The sequence below is a fragment of the Silene latifolia genome, chromosome 2, assembly GCF_048544455.1.
Source record: "Silene latifolia isolate original U9 population chromosome 2, ASM4854445v1, whole genome shotgun sequence".
NCBI classification, from domain to species: Eukaryota; Viridiplantae; Streptophyta; class Magnoliopsida; order Caryophyllales; family Caryophyllaceae; genus Silene; species Silene latifolia.
The window spans coordinates 194455903-194471398 of record NC_133527.1 but is presented as its reverse complement, the minus strand read 5'-3'; the positions used below and the strand labels follow the sequence as shown (position 1 = coordinate 194471398).

Sequence of the window (15496 nt, the reverse complement as noted above, 5' to 3'; positions counted from 1 at the left end):
GTTAATGAAACGTAAGCAACTAGTTGAACAGAGGAGAGTAATGATTTAACTATTTCGAAAACGACTCGACTATAGTAGGAGGCTAATAATTAGAGCATGGGTCAAGACTTGGCAATAGTAAAGTTGTTGGTTCAATGGCTTGAAGAGCAAAATAATGGGGGACCATGATTTTAGTTATCTACCTTAAAAAAAAAAAAAAAAATTTTTTACATTCCGTTGTGTAGCTTTAAACTCAATGGTTGCCCGCAAGGGTGGAGTCTAGTGGTTAAAACTTGGGTGGAATTAAGGGTTGGCTCTCCCCAAGAAAAAATCTTGTGAAGATTCTTACTCGCTGAGTCCACGCCAATAGACTTCGAGTCATTTCCCCTCGGTGGTTTCCCTGGTATCTCGTGGTTTCTGTTATCACGTATTCACGTACACCCGGGTTCCTGTCTTGTACTAAAAAGTAGCGGCTGCGGGTTCCCTCGTTACCAAAAAAAATTATTACACTCCGTTGTGTAGCTTTAAACTCAATGGTCTTCCACTCTTTCTAATGTCATTTTCAATCAAACGGCTACTTAACCTTATATTATGCAACTTTTCAAGGAACCTTATATTTTTAGGTTACTTTAATTTATACGGTTTTACCTGTGGAGTCTTTTATGACTTCGTATTTTGATATCTTTTGTAAATACTAAAGTCTATTGAGGGTGAATTACAATTTATGTCATGTAATGTGTCGGTACAATAAACGTACCCGGCCCTATATAAGTTGACAAAAGTTGTAAAAGGGCCAATGATAGTCGAGATAAGGATCGATCGTTAAAATGTTCTTATGGTTTTGGTTAATGAAACTGATTGTTGGAACTTTTAATATAGACCTATCATATATACTTTGTTTATTTCATAGAGTAAAATCATTGTTTATCTTTCTAATCTTATTCTTTCTGGGTTAAATTTCAGTGCTCATAAATAAAAATGGAGGATTTTAATCATGTAAAAAAGAATTCTGAATTGGTTATTTAAATCCATATAAATATTTATGAGAAGAATGATCACTCAGCACCTTCAACTTAATGGTTAAGACTCCGTTCTTTTCGGTTTAATTTCAAACTCAGTTTATTTCACCTTTATTCATCTCAGCAAAATTCAATTCATTTCAGTTTCATTCAACTCACTTCAACTTACTTTAGTTCAGTTTACCTCATTTTAGCTGAATTTAACTCAATTCAGCTATATTCAGCCTAAACAAACTTGAGTTAAGTATACTGTATATCTATTTACGCAGAAATATAAGATGTTTAAGTTAAATTAACTTCTCATACTTTTTATTTCAAGATTTGGTACTAACTACCTAATCCCTAGTTGGTAGACATTACATTAATCTATTTACAGAACATATGTGAAATTATGAATCTGAAAACATAAGTGAACAGTCAAAATGCTATACTTTGATTGATGAAAATCAATCAATAAAATCACATATTAAATGTAAACAAAAAAAATGCATGTGAGAACCTTTGACATGTCGGTTACCCATCACAAATTTCATTTGAAGCTAATTAAGTGTCGGTTGAAATTATGAGCATTTTTCATTCGCTTATTTTTTAAGAAAATTGTTGAAATAAAAGTGAGGAAAATAGTAAAGGCAAAGGGTATGTATGGTGGACGCAAAATCTTGGTCTCGAGAAAAACAAACAAGTAGTGAATGAAAGCGTGACATTAACGGCAGGTACGCGTATACGGCCCGTATTTTGCTTCATGGTTTCAAACCAATGTGTTGAATTACACGTACATGGAAAAAGAATAACAAATCAAACTCATAACTTATTCGGTTTTTCTATCCTATGCCCACTAGGCATAGGATAAGAAACTCAAAGAGGAAAAAATTAATGATGTTTTTCTTGTAAAGTGATAGAATATTGTAATTTCCCATAAAAACATCATTAATACTTTCCTCTTTGAGTTTCTTATCCTATGCCTAGTGGGCATAGGATAGAAAAACCCTAACTTATTTTGTCTCACTAGTAATGTCTTAAATGAGTTAAATCAGTAGTTAAGAATTAAGACGGAGATATAAAAAGTAAAAAAGTAACTTGTAATGAAATAATTACTCCCCAGTAACTTTTTTATGCTAAAGAAAAATGTTAAGTAAATAATTTAGACATTTAAATAAGAAAAATATATATAAAATTGACTGAAATAGAGTGAGTAACTCATTTTATATTCTTATACAAGTTTGTTTTAGGTAAATTTTTTTTTTTTTTTTTTTTTTTTTTTGTTGTTGTGTAAAATAGTAATGTAGTATACTGAGAATAAAACGGTTTTATAATAGCCAAATGTAAAACCACTCATAAAAGACAGTCATCAGTATTGTAAAACATAATTGTGTGTGAAAATTATTTTAGTGGAATTATACAAGCAAAAGATCACTTATTTTTACAACAACACTTGTGTAAATCGGTAATTATACGATACAAAGTCACTTATTTTTACAATAACACTAGTATAAATTTAAAAAGGGTCAAATAGTATGAATACAATAAAAGTAGATTGTATAAGGGAAAACAAAAAAAAATTGTCTTACATTCTCAAATGGGATGATATTTAATTCAGTTTCATTCAGCTCAATTAAGTTTACCTCTATTCAGTTCAATCCTAAAATTTGTAATATCATTCTATTTTTAACATATACAACAAAGATTTTGCTTTTTTCTATACAATTTGCTTTTTATCTTATTTATACTACTTAACCCGTCTCAAACTTAAGTCGATACACGAGTCTTAAGCAAGATATTTGTGAACAGTCAAATAGAAAAAATGGAAAGGAGGATAAAAACAAAAGAGTCACAGTCAAATTTAATCCCCAAAGGTGTCAGAAAATTCACAATATTTACAGTGTCACACTGTTCACTCAGAGAATTCAGAATATGACTGTGAGATAGGGCACCTACAGAGTTACAGTCTACAGATTCTTCAACACTTTTTACTGTATTTTTTTTTTAACTCTGTACAACAATACGATTTTCATACGCTATCTATCAACGTACATGAAGAAGTTAAAAACTTTAACCGTGGGCAAAATAATTACACTGTTGCTTGCAAAACTGTTCCGTACAAAGGCACCAAACATTATTTTTTTAATAAAAAAATACGAATATTATTGAGTCGTACTAATTATTATCACGTGATGGGGTGGTAGGAATTGCGTTTTGGGATTTGAAATATTTGCAGCATGTTTATCCACCGACGCCTTTCATTGAGCTTAATAATACTCGACTACTCGTAAATAAATAAATAAATAAATAAATAAATAAATAAATAAATACAGACCGTCTTACTTGTGATCGTCAAAAGTTTTCAGACAGTCCTCCTTCCACTTGTTCCTTGTAAAAGGGCACAAATTTGTGACGAAAACAAATGAGAATTTGTGAAATAAATATAAGGGAATACTCCCTCTCATTCACAATAAACCTCACATTTCATTTTGGCACAAATATTAAGGAAACACACTACCCCACCATATAATTAAATTTGAACCACACAAATACACTACCCCACCATACAATTAAATTTGGACTACACAAACACTTACCAAAAAAGAAAATAGGGAGGTTATTGTGAATAGACGGAAAAGAAAATAGGGAGGTTTATTTTGAATGGGAGGGAGTATATATTTTGAATAATCGTTTATCAACAAGGTTTGTTAGGTATGGTTACAAGTTTGAGGCATTTCAAAACCTCATTTTTTTGGTAAATGTTATTTAAATCGATTATGATTATAATTATAATTTGTTACCATCATAAGTAAGAATTTGTACTCATTTATATATCTTAGATATGCCGATATGTGATTATTTATTTGAGTCGTATTAGGATATGGGTTTGATTAAAGTTTGAAAGTTCTGTTTAGGAATTTTTATCGGGTTCTAATTTATTTCATTTTCTAAATATAACACTCCGTAAGTCTTTTAATCTAGTGGGAAATAATTGTATAAAGGCACTCGGTTATATTTTAGTGTTAGCGAGTATGTCTCCTGAGAGACGGTCTCTTAATAAGTTTTATTGAGAGACCATTGTACAATTTTAAGGAAAAGTGGTACTAAAGGTAATAAAATAGGTACAAATCATGATTAATGATAAAATGGGTACATTTATTATGTAAATAGGTACGAAATTACTATGTTACGATCAACAATAAAAGAGGTACGAAATACAAATAAAAGGGTACGAAAGATTGGTCTCTCAATAACTTACTGAGAGACCGTCTCTCCCAAGTTTTAGTGTTAGCCTTTTAAGGTAGATAACAAGGGAAAAAAAATTGAGAGACAAGTTTGAGATCACATTTTTTTGTAATTTGTAATTCTTTTTTGCGTTATTTATTTTTTATTATTATCTTTTCATCAACTCACTACGCTTCTGCCCATAGCAAAAGGTGACATTTGATTTCAAGTTTAAATCTTTATTTTACTATCGTCTTTTGTAATCTTTAAATCATAAATTTATTTATATGGTTCACGATCATGTACAAGTTTACAGATTTGGAATAAAATATCGTGGTAAATTTTAGAAAGCAAATATATTTTTTTTTGAAGGAATAGAAAGCAAATATATTGATGCAGTATTATGTTATACTTATTTATATTTGAGATATACGGAGTAATTACTATTAAATTTCAAAATTAGTGATTTAAAAATTGAGTATTTACTGAACTATTGTGAAATCATATCAATTAAATTAAATCTACTATTTATATTCAAGATACAATAACGATCTTATTTGAGTTTGTATAGACGGTTTTTCTAATGCTATAGGTTTTTCTAATGCTATAAGGGCACATATAAACACTAACTAGAAAAAGATTTATAAAAATATCTTACTAATTCTGATAAAGATGACTTTGTATATCAATTTTACATGATATATCCTTAAGAATTTTTTCATAATTAGTTTTTTAGACTCTGTTTGGTAATACATTTTAGATACCTGATTTAGTCAAAGTAGCTTATTTGACCAAAATTTCGGATACCTTAATTTTTTTGTAAGTGTTTGACAAGTAAATTAACGAACCAAATAAAGTACCTGAAATGAAATGCTACCTAGGGTAACAATTGAGATTTCAGGTACCTGATTTGATTTGAATTTCTTTTTTTACCCCTTAAATTTATAATATATATATTTTTTTTTATATTATCAGCTACCTTATCAATTTTTAATTTACAGCTATCTTATCAATTATATTTTAAGATTTCAGTTAATTTTTCAGTTTTTAACTACCTTTTTAGATTTAAGTTATAGTTTCAAATAATTTACCAAACAGAATCTTAAACAGAAGGTCACCTGTTATAAAAACTGTTTTAGAAGACATTTAAGTATTGAAGTAATGTGGGTTGTGGGTCCATGGGGCCCCAATTGGATCTACCATGTCTTGTGATTTCCACCCAACTTTCATTTTTCTTTTTCCTTTGAGTAAGTGGGTGTATATATAATTAAATTAGAGACTTCAACATCACAATAACATGAAGAAAAAGGAAACCAGCTCATCATTTAAAACTGCAAATAATAAAAATAATTAAAATTTAAAATAATTTTTTTTTTTATAAAAAAAGAAAAAAAAGAAAGAAAAGGGAAACCACCTACCTTCCAGTCCACCCCCACAAAAACCCACAAAAACTCACCAATTTCTTTCCTCTCTTATCAACACCCAACTTTCTTCCCTTTTCCTCTTCTTCCTAACACTTTGGTAAGCAATTAAAATCTCTTTGCCTTTGCTTTATTCTTACTCTATTTGCTACCATCATCACATTTATTACTACTCTTAACATTTCCTTCACTCACATTACTTCCATTTACGTCTCGAAAATCGTCTTCTTTTCCAATTTCTCTTGTTTTGGTTATCCAGGGTAAGGTTATGTACATTTGAACCCCTTTGCCTAGGCACATTACATTGTTCCTAGTAAATGTAATAAACACAATTTTGCATAATTCAATTTTATTACATTAATTTCATTCATTCACTAATTTTGCAGGCATTCAACTCTACCATTATTGAAGCTTTGAAGAATTTCTTTAGCTGTGCTATCTTCTAGAAAAATAAGGTATTTCTTGATTTTCAAAAATTTTGTTTGAAAAAAAGTTCATGTATGTGTCTTTATTCCTTTGTTTTCTTGAAGAAAAGAATATTTCTATCCTTTTAAAGAGATTATCATCATCCATCCAATAAAATTACTTTCTCTGGACAATAGGTCACATGTTCAAATTTCCTTACCTTTTTCACTTCGTAAACTCTCCCATAAATCCGTCCAATCAAATTGTCCTAAGAATACAAACTCCAACATTATCTCTTATCTCCATATTCCGTAATTTATATTTTCCATCTAATCCAACTAATAATTGGACAATAGGTCCATGTTCGAATTTTCAACCAGACGAAACAAATTATCTCTTACCTTTTTTACTTCGTAAATTTTCCCATAAGTCCGTCCTATCAAATTGTTAAAGATACAGTCTACAACATTATCTCTTACTTTATTACAGGTATATACTCCGTATTCCGTAATTTATATTTTCTAGACAAATATCTACCCAAATATAATCTCTCAAAAATAAAAGGTAAGAAAAGAGAATAAAATAAAATTACAAGTAACATTTTGCAATACTCTTTTAACGCGTTAATGAGCTGTTATTTTTTTTAATTGATTGATTTATGTGACCCATCACTCCGTCCCACAGTATAACATTTTGCACCACTCTTTTTAACGTATAATACACATGTGACATGCCTATATTATAACACAAACCATACCTTTATATTTTTCAGTTACAATTTTCTTACACTAAATTCTAATTTATTCGTTCGATTTTCAGGATTGTTATTCAAGATTATATTATATATTCGATATATTTGAATAATTTAGTTTTAATTAGAAGATGAGGAACATGGTTGAGACAAACATTATGGAGGAAATTGATGGTGGAAATTTCTTTGACCAAATTGATGACCTTCTTGAATTTCCTACCGACGGCGTTGACTCCGGGATTTTTGACTCCGGTGTTGTTGATTGTACCGCTTTTCCACCGGTTTGGTCTGATGATTCGACCGGTTTTTCTGCTGGGCATAGTCATAGTGCCTCAGACCTTTCGGCTGAACTTTCTGTTCCGGTGAGTCTTATATGAGACGGTCTTAAATTTTTTATATTTTGGTGTTTTTATTATTTTTGTTAATTATGTTTTGGTGTGTTTCCTATTCCACCGACGGTTTGAGAATAGTTTTATGTCAATTTTTACAATTTTGTTTAGTGCGTACAAGTTTTTGTGAATTGACATTTCATGAATATATATGACTTTAGTTAATGGTGTAATCGTAAAGAAAATTTAACTCTCCACATTTTATTCAATCAGCCGACTTAAAAAAGTCGGCTAATTGAGTAAAATGAAGGAAAAATAAGCTTTTTCAAATTTACAAAATTTTAACTTGTTTATTTTAAAGAAAAAAAAAAGTTAAACAAACAACAATTTGTCCTCACAGGACTACTCCGTAGTCAGTGGTGAAGCGAGGGCGGGGCTAGTAGGGGCGGTCGCTCCCGTTAGAGTTTGAAAATTTCGTAATTTTTAGTTAAAATTTTTGAATTTTTTCGAGTCTCCTTATAATATTTCCCTTTCGCTGAAATTTTTCGCCTTTAGTGACTTAAAATCCTAGCTCCGTCACTGTCTGTTGGTTGTTTGTTCGTTCGCTTATTGTGGAAGACGGTCCATTTCATTGTAAAACGAAATGGACCATCTTCCACAATATGTTACAATTATATTACAAAGAAGCACTACTAGTAATGACTAATGACTGTTTAATTAACAAAAGGACAGTCTCATACTATGATATGATCTTACTACTAACAGTGTAAAAGTGGAGTTATCAAAGACATTCATGAAATTGAAATATGCTAGTCAAACATGTTAAAACGATAATGTTACGAAGCCGTGTTAATTAACAGCTGGTTCTTAGATATATTTTGTAATTTAACAGTTTGATGAAAGCAACATTTCTAACTCGGAGCGGCAAAGCATATGAAATAGGTGAGCGCACAACTTTGCCGCCTACTAAAATTAAATAAAGACGTGGGCAAGTAATGGAGTGTATATGCATAGTGTGTGTTTGAAACATGTTAATTTGTAATGTTTGATAATGTCAAATCTGTAGCTTTCATGTAAAATTCAATCATGTAGGAGACCAGTAATGTGGGGGGTTCATAATTGCCGTCGACATTGTGTGGCCTAAGTTCACAATGTTTGTTTCGTTTGATTGCGATGTTTTTTAAGTTTTTAAATTCGTTTATGATTTAATATGATTAGACCTGGCAATCGGGTCATTCAGTCACTTTGGGAGTTTTGGACTCGTGTATTGAACAATTTGTTTCTGTGAATGACAGTATGAAGATATCGTTCAGTTGGAATGGCTATCGACATTTGTGGAGGATTCATTCTCCGGTGCAGGCCTAACAATAGAGAAACCTCAGCCATCTTTCTCCGACAACAACAACAACAACAACAACAACAACAACAACAATACGAACAATTCTTTCAGAAACCCGTTTCAGACATCTAGTCCGATTTCAGTACTTGAGAGCAGTAGTAATAGTGCTTGTTCTAGAGGCAACCCACTTTCTGTCAGTCATGAAAAGCGTGCCAGGAGTAAACGTCCTCGTCCTGCAACTTTCACCCCTCGTGCATCAATGCAGCTCATCTCACCAATGTCGGTCCCAGTTGCTCGAATTCCTGGGCAGCCTGCCCCGGTCACCTCAGCTGAGTCTTATGCCTCCTATAAGAGTGTATACCAGCAGAACAAAAAGCGGAAGATCAAAATTCTACCACCTTCAGGTGCAAACGGCTTGGACGTAACAAGCCACGTCCAGAATCAGAATCAGAATCCAAATGGCGGGCCAGTCAGGAAATGTAAGCATTGCGAAATAACGAAAACACCACAATGGAGGGCAGGACCAATGGGACCTAAAACCCTTTGCAACGCTTGTGGGGTTCGCTATAAATCAGGCCGACTTTACCCAGAGTACCGCCCTGCAGCAAGTCCAACATTCATTCCTGCACTGCATTCCAACTCTCACAAAAAAGTTCTAGAGATGAGAGGTTGTGGGACTATGGAAGCTGCACCACCAAGCCGGGAAGTCGAGTTAATCCGGAAAACCGACCTCGCAGGGTCAGATTTTGCAATCTAGTCAGTATGGAGGAGGTAGTAGAGATTGAAGAGAATTATTGCCAGCTAGTCAGTATGGTTCTCCAATATAAGGCCTTAAATTCTAGAACATGTATCATTTTTTATTTTAAGTTTAATTTAGTCAAATATATCTTGGTTCATTTGTTTTTTTTTTTTTTTTTTTTTTAATTTGTATAGATTAAATTTTTAGCTTAAATTAGTAGAAAAGGAAGAGCAAATTTAGAGGTTTTAAGTTAGTCCTAAGGTCTTAGGTTTAATTAGTTAATGTTTAATTAAGGTCCTAAGGTATTAGCATGAGTTTGCTCCTTTTCCTATTTTCCCTTTATTCTTTTTTTATTTTTATTAGTAGTTTGTATTAGTATTCTTTTTGCATTAATTTGTGAACTAGGAAATTTGTTGAAATGAGAACAAAAAAAAAAAGGCTTTTTTGAGTTCCTTTTTTCCGCTTTTATGGATTGAAACGTTCCTTCTAAGTTCTAACAGCTGCAAACATAAGGGTAAGATTGTGTATATCTGATCCTCATACTTGCAAATTTGCGATAAGCATTCAGGCATTAGGGTAACGTTGATGTGTAAGACAACGATGATAATAACATTAGTCCAATGTTTCAAAATGAGTGATTATTTCACAACGATGATAATAAGTATATGACAATATGAAAAACAATAATCTTTATTTGCTCCACTTTTTGTTGGATTCATAACAAAATTAAAACATCTTGTCTTGTTTAAGACGACATAAGCCTTTTTATTGACACATCCAAATACTATACGGAGATTATTTGGATCTGTTTTATCATTAAAACGGATATCTACTTCTTAAAAAAGAATATGTAAAATTAAAATTGAAAAAAAATGGCTCCAAAAAGTCATTATCTATGTGTTGCTGCTCATATGGTGATAGCAGAAATCTGACACTTCTTTAAACTGGTCAGAAATAACTTTCCTTTACAGGTACTTCATTGTACAGTACTCAATGTTGATAATGATGATTAAGAAGGTGATTTGATGCTATCACTCCACTAATAAATCTTAAATTAGACGTTATTTGTTGATTAATTTATGAGTTTATGTACTCTCACACATCTTGTAAGGGAAACTACAATCAATGCTTCAGGTTAAGTTTTTTTGGCCTTTCGGATAAATAACGCAGTTAAGTTTTCGGGTATTTTCATTTTCTTTTTCATATCCGGTAAAAAGAATATAGGAAAACAGTGTAATTAAATCGCACTTTAGATAAAAAAGAAGAAATTTTACTATTATAACCTGAATTTTTGTTTTAATTTAATTTGTATAGTGCGCTAGAATATTTATAATGATATTGAAAAATAAGTTGTCATTTTTTAATTGCAAAATTGACTATTTATTTTATTTTTAGGAAATATTTATAAATGTATGAATATTGATTTATTTATTTTTAAAAAGGCGGGAATTTTACAAATCGTATTTAAATTAATACAAAGATTATGAGGAACAAAATTCATTTCGATTTTCGATTGGAATAACATTATACTTCGTATTGATTACTCCATACGTTTTTTCACATTAATTTGTTTTGTATATTGTTTTTTTTAAACAAAGTTTAAGCATTTCCATATGTACATATAAATGGAATATCTATACAATGTAAATATGAAGATTTATTTACAATATGATAATTTCACTTGCATGTTCTTTTGGATTTAATTTCAACTCATTTCAATTTAGTTCAACTCATGTCTTTACAAATTAACTTTTACTTCAGTTCAATTTAGTTCAACTTTTTTCAGACGAAAGAACATAGCCTAAATATCAATCATAAAAAGGGTAATATCGGAATTAAATACTACTCGACGGTGCCATTCCCAATTGTGTAAAATATGTATCATATTATAGTCAATACCAAAATCTACAAAGCCATTGATTTTAATAAAAACACAAGCTAAGGTACACGTTATAAGTAGGAAAAAGAACAAAAATGTTAGTTAAAACATCACTTTGCAATTACGCAAAAGAGTAGATATCATTGAGTGTTATATTGTCATTTAGTGGGGCGCCATTTTCATCACAAAATTCAAATGAGTAAATATGATAATGCTAGGTAGTAGTGATTTTAGAACAAACTCCACTTTAAAGATCTAACTACTACTTTTGTTTAACTAGTCTAATTTCTTTTGCTCAATTTATTGCAACTTTGCTAGTGACTAAAACACACCAAGAAAATTATGAAATTTAAGATGTATGAGCTAGATTGAGTTGGACATAGTGAGGATTGGACCTACCTAATAGTCCTACTATATAGATTATGTAAATAATCTTTTGTATATAGTTTATTTATTTTATAAATATTTGTTTATTGATATGATAATGCTAGGTAAGTGTAAGATTGTAGATACACTAGTTTTCTTGTATTGTGATGACACTCCACCTATAATAGAGGTGTATTCTGATGTAATATGAACGAACATACATGTAACCGAGAAACTGTATTGTGTAGGTGTTTAGTTTTATTACTTGTTTATGCTAATGAGAATGATACAAAATGTAATTCCTTCACGATATATGAGATTGTTATCAAAATAAATAAAGACTTAAAAGGTCATTTATAAGGAAGATGTTACAAAAGCGTGAACATGTGAAAACTGAAAAACGAAATCAAGACAACAATTTAGAAAACACAAGTAAGAAACGATTTCCAACAAGTTATTAAAAGATCATTTTCTTCTGTACCTTTATGTATTTTTTGATAGTCCTACACGGCTTCACACATGGTCCAAAATGACATTTTAATTTACCCCGTACTTATTTTCTTAACAAGAATACCCAATTTGTGTAAATGTGACTATTTCGTCTATTTGCATAAGTAAAATCATTTGATATCTTTCATACTACTTGTAGTACAATTGATAATGTTTTTACTTTAAATTACACAAGATAATCTAATATTCCGTAATAAACTTATTAAAAGACCGAATACAGGTTCAATTTTCTTATCAGAGTTATGACTTTTATCGTAGACTAATTCCTCCAGTCGTGGATGTAATTGGCAATAATAATTGAAATTCAAAAAAATAGAAAAAAGTTGAAGAAGCAAAGGCAAAAGGTCATAAACTCATATGGGGAGAATGTGACAGTGTCACATGTCCAGCGTTGTCAAATGCGCTGTATCCGCCTTAGTACATGTCAGGTACAACTACGCTACTATAGTTCAATTAATCCTGTATTATTAATTAATTAATAAAAATAACATGTTATACTATGCTCATACATACTATTATGTCCAAGGTTTTGAAACCCATGAACGTACAAGATCTTGATTTATATTATAAGATTCATTCACCATGTTACACTCGACATTCATTCAATTATTTGCAGTTCTTGTTACGCTTCCTGTTCTTGCTATGAAACATCATTTCATCTTCATTGTTGGTGCCCCTCTATAATAAAATCTAAAGTTTTATTTGTAGTTTTTCCGATAAATTATTGTGTATACGATTTTCACCGGGGATTGATTTATTCTATTGTAGCGTATAATACATGGTTTTCGAGATTTTAGGACCCCAGAACAAAAATGTGCGTAAATTACATAGACGGTTCCTCGAGTCAGATAAATTGGTCACAAAAAATTGAGAAGCAACGGAGGTCATTTGAGAGTGGAGGTAGACGATAAATTAGTCTCCAGGGAATATCAGATACTCCTTATAAACGATTAAGCTCGATATTTGGGGGCTTAAATCGAAGCGTAAATGCTTATGCGACCCTGGACACATGGTAGGAAAACTTGGACGGAAAAAAACATGACCCGGTATGATCTCCTGAAAATCTCAAATTGAAGCGTAATACATAGTTTTCGGGATTTCAGGGTCCGGAACAAAAATGTCTACAAATAACCGAACGGTTCCCGGTCAGGTAAAACGGCCACACAAATTTTACGAAGCAATGAAAGTAAGTGGAAGGTACTGCTATGTGATAAATCAGTCTCAGGTGAAAATCATATACTCGTTAAAAATGGATTAAGACATGTTATTTGAGTCTGAAATTGACTAGAGTAACTCATGAAGCAACCACTGACACGTGGTAAAAAAAAATAGTAGAAAAGAAAACATGACCTAGTACGACCTCTCAAATGGCTCGACTTGAAGCGTATAATACACGGTTTTAGAGATTTCTGGGTCCCGGGAAAAAAATGTCTGTAAATCACATGGACGGCCTCGGGTCAAATTTTCAGAAGTAAAGAAGGTCATTTAAGGGTGCCGATATGCGATAAATTAGTCTGAGGTGAAAATCTGATACTCCTTAAAATTGGATTAGACTTGTTATTTGAGGCTGAAATCAAATATAGTAACTCATGAAGCAACTCTCGAGGCCCATGGGGTCATGCTTTACCCAATCCGCCTGGCATGTGTCTAGCCGGCCTGACCCGTCCAAAATTAGGGCCGGACCCGGGTAAGGCAAATCTAACCCGGCTCACCCTCGACCGGACCCTCCCCTTGACCCTACCCTGAGCCGGTTCCGGGTCCACATCCATCAGTCCGGCCCATATCGCCCTGTACACCGAGTCATTTCCGGGTCCGCCTAGTCATGCCTGGCCCAACCCGAATGTTTGATCACCCCTAGCTAGACCGTACCATAATCTGCACTAGAGCAGCTTAGCTTCGCAATTTGCATGCTAGCCAGGCCCATTAGTTCTGATAAACGTGGGTTGCATTTTATAGGCTTGATTAGGGGAGATGTTTACCACCAAAAGTCAACATGAAAAATCATAGCCCAAAAAAGAGTGGTCTCATATGAATCGGTCCAACCTAGTCTATAAAATTTTAATTCGTGGGACTAATGTGAGCTATATACTAGGCTTAAACTTTAAAGTCTTGGACCAACAGTCCAACCTAATTCAGTTATGCCGATACCAAAATACTTACTTGTGTCGGATACTTGTTTCAACTAAAAGCTTCGTGAAATAATATGAAAAAAAAACAGATCCAAATAGTTACTTGTGTCAGATACTTGTAGCCGAGTCTGAGCTGAAGATCGTCAATAATTACATACCATACTTATTTAGTTATTAGTTACGGAGTATTAGTTAAAGACTTAAAGCTAAAATGAGGGACTTGTTCTTATTATAAGAGGGACTCGATGCGCAGTTATGGCAGCTACGGACTCTGAATCCTTTCAGTTTCCTGTCTTGGAACCGAACCTTCTTCAGCAGAGCCAGGAGTTAAATTACGATGAGGGTTACATTTACACTGACCATCAATGCATGGACATTGCGTAACCCTGCAATCATAAGTGCTGCTACAGCGCTGTGCCGCTGCTGAAGATGCTAAGCCTGATATCAGTGACATGTTAGAAATTCACGCGTAAACAAAAACAGAAAAGAACAATTTACGGTATCTGATAGAAGACGGAGAGCCAGAGAGGCCTTACCACTTATCGTCAGCATTAAGAAGATCGCGAAGATAATTGGCTTGAGAGGCTTTCCCATGTCTTTTCGATTCAAGTTACAGTATGTACTGCCAGGCTCCATTACTTTGGTTTATACTTTATATATAGAGAAGATAAAAAAGAGTGTTAACACGTCTATCCATTTATGGATGTGAGTTAGCTTAACTGGTAAAATCATTGACTCACTGGAGATACATAGTATTTATGACATGTGTGCGAAAAATATTGTGTATACAAAATTCAGACGCAATTAGAATGAAAAAGTTTGCTGTTGAATTACTATCTTCTTCAACAAATTACGTGTATACCAACGAACATCACCTCGATTGTTAGCAAGTAAAGAGATGGTTATCTATACAAAATTCAGACGCAATTTATTATCTTATTCTAGTATTCTTTGTATTGCCTTGCAAAAGTGCGTCGAGTTCCTTCCCTGTTATACTTAAGCGTTTGGGGGACCTCTAGGGGGCATTGTATCAGTGACCTCAGGAGTAATCGTACCCACGTACCTTTACCCTTTGTTCTTCATTGCAATGTATCAGTGACCTCAGGAGTTCCCCCAAACACTTCAGTAAGGCGTCAGCATTTTCTTGCTAAAGAAGCCGTTAATACCTCATTGAAGCGTTTGGGGGACCTCTAGGGGGCACATGACCAAAATAAACATCTTCGACTTCATTCCTAAAAAAAAATGTGTTTCCTAAACTTCTATTTATACATATAACACCTCTTCACTCTCGTACATCTCGAGTTATAATATTTGAATGTAGTCAGAAATGTAGCTTGTATCGATATTTCACATAGAACTTGGCCTATAAATAAGGGAAAGGTAACTTAAATCTCCTTAGTGAGCTGGAATCTATTCTCAAAGATGA

At 32.6% G+C, this 15496-nt stretch overlaps 1 protein-coding gene and 1 long non-coding RNA gene across 3 annotated transcripts; one reads left to right on the top strand and one right to left on the bottom strand.

Moving 5' to 3' along the window:
* Positions 1-5633: 5633 nt before the first annotated feature.
* LOC141644170 (GATA transcription factor 8-like) lies at positions 5634-9527 on the top strand. Of its 2 annotated transcripts, none has more exons than XM_074453638.1 (4): positions 5634-5723; positions 6010-6078; positions 6848-7141; positions 8404-9527. In XM_074453638.1, the coding sequence occupies exons 3-4, from the start codon at positions 6911-6913 to the stop codon at positions 9202-9204; spliced, it is 1032 nt and encodes a 343-aa protein (XP_074309739.1). In that variant the 5' UTR covers positions 5634-5723; positions 6010-6078; positions 6848-6910; the 3' UTR covers positions 9205-9527. The 2 variants fall into 2 exon arrangements, with proteins under 2 accessions (XP_074309739.1, XP_074309740.1); XM_074453639.1 differs by having other exon boundaries at positions 5677-5883.
* Positions 9528-14145: 4618 nt separating this feature from the next.
* On the bottom strand, positions 14146-14721 carry LOC141644169 (uncharacterized). The gene is made up of 2 exons (XR_012543923.1): positions 14607-14721; positions 14146-14508 (listed from the first exon to the last, which is right to left on the bottom strand). It is a non-coding gene; the product is annotated as an uncharacterized LOC141644169 (long non-coding RNA).
* Positions 14722-15496: the final 775 nt, after the last annotated feature.

What these genes read in the sequence shown, in the direction of transcription:
- LOC141644170 (XM_074453638.1), top strand. Translation starts at nt 6,911, where the DNA reads ATGAGGAACATGGTTGAGACAAACATTATGGAGGAAATTGATGGTGGA. An exon ending in CGGCTGAACTTTCTGTTCCG is followed by an intron (nt 7,142 to 8,403) that starts GTGAGTCTTATA and finishes TGTGAATGACAG; the next exon opens with TATGAAGATATCGTTCAGTT.